The sequence below is a fragment of the Poecilia reticulata genome, linkage group LG9 (assembly GCF_000633615.1).
Source record: "Poecilia reticulata strain Guanapo linkage group LG9, Guppy_female_1.0+MT, whole genome shotgun sequence".
NCBI lineage: Eukaryota > Metazoa > Chordata > Actinopteri > Cyprinodontiformes > Poeciliidae > Poecilia > Poecilia reticulata.
Window position 1 is genome coordinate 30,531,441 of NC_024339.1, and position 8,087 is coordinate 30,539,527.

At 38.5% G+C, this 8,087-nt stretch overlaps 1 protein-coding gene across 1 annotated transcript in view; it reads left to right on the forward strand.

Moving 5' to 3' along the window:
- Positions 1-8,087, forward strand: part of zfr (zinc finger RNA binding protein) — an 87,137-nt gene that overhangs the window by 75,904 nt on the left and 3,146 nt on the right. The window contains exon 18 of the mRNA XM_008419283.2: positions 6,074-6,185. Within this exon, the coding sequence (XP_008417505.1) occupies positions 6,074-6,185 (112 nt within the window). The remainder of the gene's footprint in view (positions 1-6,073; positions 6,186-8,087) is intronic.

Sequence of the window (8,087 nt, forward strand, 5' to 3'; positions counted from 1 at the left end):
CTTGGGTGACCCTACCAGGGGCATAAAGCCCCAGACAGCATAGCTCCTAGGATCATTGGGACACTCAAACCCCTCCACCACGATAATAGTGCAATTCTGTAAAGACAAAATATGTCTGGTATTCTAGCTCTCATTTACATATCTTGCTAAATTGCGGATTTGAATATTGCAATACTTTCCTATAGCAAAATAGACCTGCAGAAAGAAATTACTAATAAAATATCTTACATATGCATAGTTGTATGTTCTATATAGAGATTTTCCTTAGCTTTGATTGTGTATCTCACAATTTTATAATTTATTATTGTTTATTAAACTCTGAAAGCTGTGTGGCTTTAATATTCTGTCCTAGAATGTGGTTAGATGTACCCCTTTAGTGGTCTCTGCACGGCCCTGCACAATAATGTGAACCGTGTTGTTAGCTCAGGAAGCCGGTGAATTGTGAGAGGAGTCCGGTGTTCAGAAAGCAGGTTCTGTACCTGAACTCAGGGAAGAGAGTTTCTCTCTGTCCCATCATAATGATGAACTGGGTCCAGTTCCATAACAGAATGGGTGGTGTATTCATAAGGGAAACTACGGTTTCTTACAGCCCTTTCCCACCCTGCTCCCGTATTAGTATTTTCCCATAAATATCCGTCTTCCCCCCACAGCTCTTACATTAGTTTTACTCCCCCCTCCTCTGACAGTAGCACCGGACAGAGACATTTTCCATATTCTCAAATTCAAAATTTGAGAGGTATTGGGTGTATTTGAAGACATCTATGTTGGGGAAATTATATTGACAATAAACATATTGCTTACTACATTCAGTGCATTAAGTCTGCTATTTTCAGTTATAACTCTTCAAATTCCGGTGTGATGGTCGTTGAAATACCATCTCCAAGTGGTATAATTTCCAAGTGGTATAATTTTGCTACAAACCAGATTCCAAAAATGTTGGGACACTAAAATTTGAATAAAAACTGAATGCAATGATGTGGAGGTGCCAACATCTAATATTTTATTCACAATAGAATACAAATCACAGATCAAAAGTTTAAACTGAGAGAATGTATCATTTTAAGGGAAAAATATGTTGTTTCAAAATTTCATGACGTCAACAAATCCCAAAAAAGTTGGGACAAGGCCATTTTTACCACTGTGTGGCATCTCTCCTTCTTACAACACTCAACAGACGTCTGGGGACAGAGGAGACCAGTTTCTCAACTTTAGAAATAGGAATGCTCTCTCATTCATGTCTAATACAGGCCTCTTAACTGTTCAATCGTCTTGGGCCTTCTTTGTCGCACCTTCCTCTTTATGATGAGCCAAATGTTCTCTATAGGTGAAAGATCTGGACTGCAGGCTGGCCATGTCGGTACCCGGATCCTTCCCCTACGTAGCCATGATGTTGTGATTGCTGCAGAATGTGGTCTGGCATTATCTTGTTGAAAAATGCAGGGTCTTCCCTGAAAGAGATTACTTCTAGATGGGAGCATATGTTGTTCTAGAACCTGAACATAGTTCTCTGCATTAATGGTACCTTTCCAGACATATAAGCTGCTCATGCCACAAGCACTCATGCAACCCCATACCATCAGTGATGCAGGCTTCTGATAACAACTTGGGTTATCCTTGTCCTCTCTGGTCTGGATGACATGGCGTTACAATGTTCCATAAAAAACTTCAAATCATGACTCATCTGACCACAGAACAGTCGTCCATTTTGCCTCACTCCATTTTAAATGACTCCTGGTCCAGTGCAAACGGCTGAGCTTGTGGAGCTTGCTTAGAAATGGCTTCCTCTTTGCACTGTAGAGTTTCAGCTGGCAGCGGCGGATGGCACGGTGGATTGTGTTCACTGACTATGCTTTCTGGAAGTATTCCTGAGCCCATGCTGTTATTTCCTTGACAGTGGCATTCCTGTTTGAGGTGCAGTGACGTTTAAGGGCCCGGAGATCACGAGCATCCAGTAGAGTTTTACGGCCTTGACCCTTATGCACAGCGATTGTTCCAGATTCTCTGAATCTTTTGATGATGATATGCACGGTTGATGATGATAACTTAAAAGTCTCTGCTATTTTACGCTGGGTAACACCATTCTGGTATTGCTGCGCAACAATGGTGGAATTGGTGATAGTCGAGAAAAGTCGAGCTCATCCCACTTCCCCATGCTGGAGATTTTTGTTTAATAATAACAATGAATAAAGTTACCTTTAAAATTGAGTACACAGGTGACATCAAGACCCAACAGTAGTCAGACTGTAATAAAATTAATCTGGTTGTGTGTGTTTTGTCCTGCAAACTTTGCTTAGATTCTACTTTTTTCTATTTAATCATAAAAAATCATAGTCAGGCAGAAAGAGTGTCATGGAACAGGAAGAGCAGGTTTCCTGAAGAAAGAGGAAGAAAGTTTCCAGCCTGCATGTGTATAAAAATAGTTCAGAGTACTCCTTATTTCAAGCATTAAAGGTTAAAAGAATAAAAAATAAACATTTTGAATAATTGGATAAAACCCAGAGTAAAATGCTTACCATCTTGGCTTCAGAGAGACACTGACATTCTAAGAAACTCTTTTTATATCCAATCATGTTGTCAATTGACCTAATTAGTGTTTATTGCTCTTCCAACTGTTATATGTTCAATTTCCTTTTTCCAGCCACTTATTGCTACTTGTCCCAACTTTTTTGGGATTTGTAGACACTATGAAATTTTGAATCAACATATTTTTCCTTTAAAATGTTACATTTACTCGGATTAAACTTTTGATCTACCATCTATGTTCTATTACGAATAAAATATTGACATTTGCCATCTCCACATCATTGCATTCAGTTTTTATTCACAATTTATTTAGTATCCCAACTTTTTTGGAGTCCGGTTTGTAGAAAAACAAATAACACTTTATTTGAAGGGGTGTGCTTAAGTCTGACATGACACTGTCATAAACATGACATAACATCTGTCATGAACATAAAGAAGTCTTTATGAATGTTTATTACAGTTGTCATGAAGCGTCATTCGGTAAATGACACTTTTAATGCAAAGTTGCTCTAAAAGTTGCATTGAAACTCCATTAAAAATGCCAACTTTGCATTAAATTGCCTGATTTTGTAAATTCTGATAACATTGGCATTTTTAATGGACTTTTAATGCAACGTTCAGCGCAACTTTGCATTAAATGTGTCATTATTTACCAAATAACACTTTATGACAACTATCATAAACATTCATAAAGACTCCTTCGTGTTCATGACAGATGTTATGTTTATGACAGTGTCATGTCAGTCTTATGCACACCCCTTCAAATAAAGTGTTACCACAAATAAAAATCCAGTAATATTGCTATCATTCAGAACTTGCCCTAAAAGTAAAACAAAAATTACAATTGTAAGGATCCAGAACGTAACGCTGTGGGGTAGTTCTGAGTGTTTCTGGATGGTCATGCAGCACATTATTTTGTGTCTTGGTTAGTGATTCTGGCAAGCTTGATTCAGACATGTTTTTATCAATACTGAGATGTGAAATTAGCTGTAGATTTAACCCCACTTGTACTGACAGTTATTTATTTTATCGTCACATCCAAATTCAAAACCACTGTTTTATTTGCAATGAGTCTATTGTGTGTTTGACAGAACACACAGTCTATTATTTACATTTAGCATAATTGGAACATTTTTTTTTTTATCGACTCAAAAGGACTTGAAATTTCAAGCTGGCGACTTGACTTGAAGACAAAGACTTGAGACTTGCAAAACAGCGACTTGGTCCCATCTCTGATAATATATAACTATTGAAAAGATTCTCCAGTCTTATTTGCTTTTGGTCATATTAAAATCACTATTGCATTTTATTCTATTTTAAAGTGTAACTAAATAGGTGTGATGGAGACCATCCCTAATAAATGATTATTGATATTATATTTAAAATTTATTTACAGAACAAATTCTTTTTGTTTCACTTCTTTATTTCAGTTACATTGTGACATTTAGTTAAACATTCTTTCAGGCAGAGGGACTGACCATCCTTCCTGTACAGGGAGAATGGGTGGAAATGTCAGTTTGTTTCAATTTGGGGTTAATTGATTGAGTCTTACCTTTTTGGGTGTGTCTCCTCAGCAGGGTGGAGCAGCAAAGGGGGACAAATGCTCCTGGTGCTCCTTTATTTTATTTATTTATTTATTGAGCGGAATTGTACAGGAACACAATGGCCAGGCTAAGTTTCATGAGAATAATGGCTTTCTTTAGACTCTGACAAAAAACACTTGCATGATTTAAAAAGATGAACTCCTGTTTTCATTTTGTGTACACAAAAGCTGTTAATAAATATTTCTTACAGACTGATATAAATCCCACTACATTTCAGAGTACTGTTGTTTCTGTCTATAGTAATCAGATGCCGTCTTGTCTTATAATAAGGATAAGTCGAAACATGAACAACTAAAGCTGAATACACAGAAGCGGAAGATGATGTGAGGATTTCAGCAAAGACTTGAGCAATTTATGTGCAGTTTGGAGGAAGGAGCTGGATGGAGTGATGAAGAAAAGGAGCTAGTTCTAATGAAGGACTGCAACCTTGTTTATTTGAGCCATATAGTTCAGGAAGAAACAATGACTTCGTTTCTGGGGAGGAAGGGTTGGAACTGGGCATCTGTCACCTCCAGATCACTGAATGGTAATAAACAGATTTGTGTATATAATGATTATTAATCTATAATTCTGGTTTAATTCAAATAATCCAGTTACTTAAAAGTAACTGGTACAAGTTCTGCATGTCTTCCAACATATAAATGATGTTCTGAGCATGGTGTTCAGTGACCAGCCCTGCTGTTACTCTTTTTTCCAAGTCTGGATTTCAATTTGTCCTCTTTCGATATATCTGTTACAATCTTGTACAGTACAGAGGGATTATCAGTTGACGTCACCCAGCATCATCACCACCCAGTGTACTGTGTATGTTACCTGTAGAAAGAAAGTAAAAATATATTATTCTACTATTTACAATTAGGCTAAAAAAAACAATTTCCAACTCGGAGCATGCACATAACATGCAGCGTGGGGCCATCTGATACAGATGTCAGGTTTTATTTTTAGCATAGCAGCGCACTGCCTCTCATTCAGGCTGCTGCACTTTAGTTTCTGATGACTTGGTTTGATATATATAAAATTTTTATAACAGAAGGTGACATAGTTACTTGATCGTACTATAAAATGGCATCACGTGTCATATAAGGCTGTCCCTTTAAACTGCCAGTGAGTCCTGCATTGTTTAGATGTTCTCAAGTGGATCAGTCCTCTGTAAGCTCTTAGATTCAATTTGGTACTGACCTCTTGGAAGGTTCTTCACCGTTTCATTTTTATTCCCTGGATAATGGTTCATTCTGTGTGATTTGTCAATGTCAGTGACTTTTTTGTGTATTTTTGTTTTTGTAACTTGGATCGGAATATGATGTGTTCTATAATATGAAGGAAGGCTAAAAGATCTAAAAAGAAAACAGGTTCTACTGGAGTGACATGACTTCTTGTATCTTCAGGTCAGGAAACGGTCAATTAGTTTGTTCAGAACTTTACCAGGCGGATCACTATTCAAATTTTTATAACCTTAAAACTTAGTGACCGTTATTTAGGAGTAGAGGCTACATGATGAGTTTTCATGAGACAGTGTCTTATAACATAAAAGCAAAATATTAATTATTTTATGTTAATAATGAATGATCAATGGATTGTCATGGCACTACTTTTCTGAATTCTGTTCAGCTTTCCTGTCCTCTTTAATATAGTGCGAGTTATAACCTTGAATGAATGAAGCTGGGTGTTTTGTCACTGTCAATTCAATTTAGTTTTTTCATGGGGCCTATTCACAATAACTGTAGATTATGCCCAGAAATCTACGGATTCCAACTGGATTGTTTTCATTTTAATTGGATCCTAGTTATTAAACAATGCAGTAAAATTCAGTTTATTATGCAAAAAAGTTGAAGGAAACCCTGCCCACTGCAGCTTTCACTGCCACAACTGAGTACTTTCTACATAAAACCACCAAACACATTCTCTTTCCAATCCCATAAGTTGTTTTTATTGTTGTCTTCATGCAGGCAATGGAGCTACTGGTTGAGAAGGCTATAAACAGCGCCTCAGCCCCTCTCAGCCCCGGTGATGCACTGAGACGTGTCTTTGAATGCATTTCTTCTGGAATTTTACTTCCTGGTGAGATGTCTTTGAATTTTTTCTGCAGTTCTGTCTCAACTGAGCGATGTGACAACTTTAGTGTTTTTCTTGTGGGAGTTGAGCAGAGAGCTATAGGAAACATTTGAGAGAAAATTCTTGCTAATTAAAACACAATGTATATTGGAGAACAATTTTACTGATCAGCTTTGATTCATTTTTATCTTATCCAGTCAACTGCTACTAGGAATGCGTGATGTACGGTATATGGTAGACACGACAGAAATTTGGCCTATGATAGAGACCTGCAGTGTACCAGTTAATTCTTGATGATGTAACTGGCCTACGTTAAAACAGAGCCAGTGGGAGGCAGCAGGGCAAAGAGCACAAGGGAAGAACTCACTATAAAGGCAGGTCCAAAAACATCAATTACCTGGACCTGGATCAGGTCTAACCTCCTGCAGTCTTAGCATGGCGGCATGTGTCACTCTCAGACAACTGGAAACCGAGGGGAAAACGTCCACATGGGATCGGCATGACCTCCACTGGGACGCACATGGGGAAACGCTCTCAATCCAGTGGACCACGTTTCTTAACCCTCCCGCCTCCTGCAGCCTTAGCGCAATGCTCAGGAAAAATGGCAGATGTCGCGCTCGGACAGCGAGGAAGGGCTGTGAGGTGGTCTGATTGTCTTTCTGAAACCACATAGAATAAACCTTGCAAAACCGCACACTGAGACCAAGCCGGATCATGCACAGTAAAAAAATTGTGCGGTTTAAATGACCCTATCTGTTAAGACTGTGGGAAGGTTGACCAGTCAGACCAGGAGCAGAGAAATTTAACCTGTGGGTGGAATGGAGGAGATACAAGCATTTTGTTATTACCATCTTAAAACAATACATGTGCGTGAATACCAGCAATATTGTGTTTATTTTTCATTTATTTATTTAACCAGGTAGTCACCATGTGGGTGACTATCTGGTTAAATCAAAGTTAAACGAAAACTATATCTATATAGGAACACAATAACGTTAATGTAACTGATGCCTGTGTCAAATCCTGCCTTTTCTTCCCAGTGTTGTGCCTGGAGCTTGTAGTCAGCTGTATTGCTGGTATTCAAGCACATGTATTGTTTTAAGGTGGTAATATAAAAATGTTTAAATTTCCTCCATTCCACACACAGATTACATTTCTCTGCTCCTGGTCTGACTGGTCAACCCTCCCACGGTTTTAAGTGATGGGGTCAATTAGACCCCACAATTGTTTTGCTCTGTGCACTGTCCAGCAGGATCATACTGTGTGCTTTTACAAGTTTTTTTCTTTCTTTGTGGTTTCACACCAACCCACGGCGCTTCCTCACTGTCTGATTGTGGTATTTGCCATGCTCCTCCTGAGCATTGCAGTAAGACTGCAAGAACTGCATTGAACTCGGCCAGTGGCGGAACAAGTCGACGTCTTGCCGGGGAGTGGGGCTAATGACCGGGCCCTTTATTCTCAAAATAACAAAGCTCATGAAAGCATAATTTTATAAAGTACTAATAAAAGCCACTCATATTTGTTGTAAAAAATACTTCGATCTACCTAGTTTACAATCCGTTCCTAAGTATCTGACTGATGATGACGTTGTGGATGGTTGGTGACATGTTTTACCCAGAATACACTTGGAGACAATATCGGCGATCAACTTGTAAATTTGTGTGTCATAAAGTTAAATGTAAGAATGAAAATAAAGCCAGTCATGTAGCACAACATTTTATTCAATATTTTACACCTACTATGTCCCTAAAATCAGTTGGTCTTGTAAAGTTTTTAGCAACCCTCCATTTATAATCTACATACACCATACTCAACATGCGAGGGTCCACCTTCTCCAGCTCTCATCAGATGTGATCCAGACTGGGATCTCTGAAGTCATATTCTGCCTCCCATCCGGGCCCCCCCCCA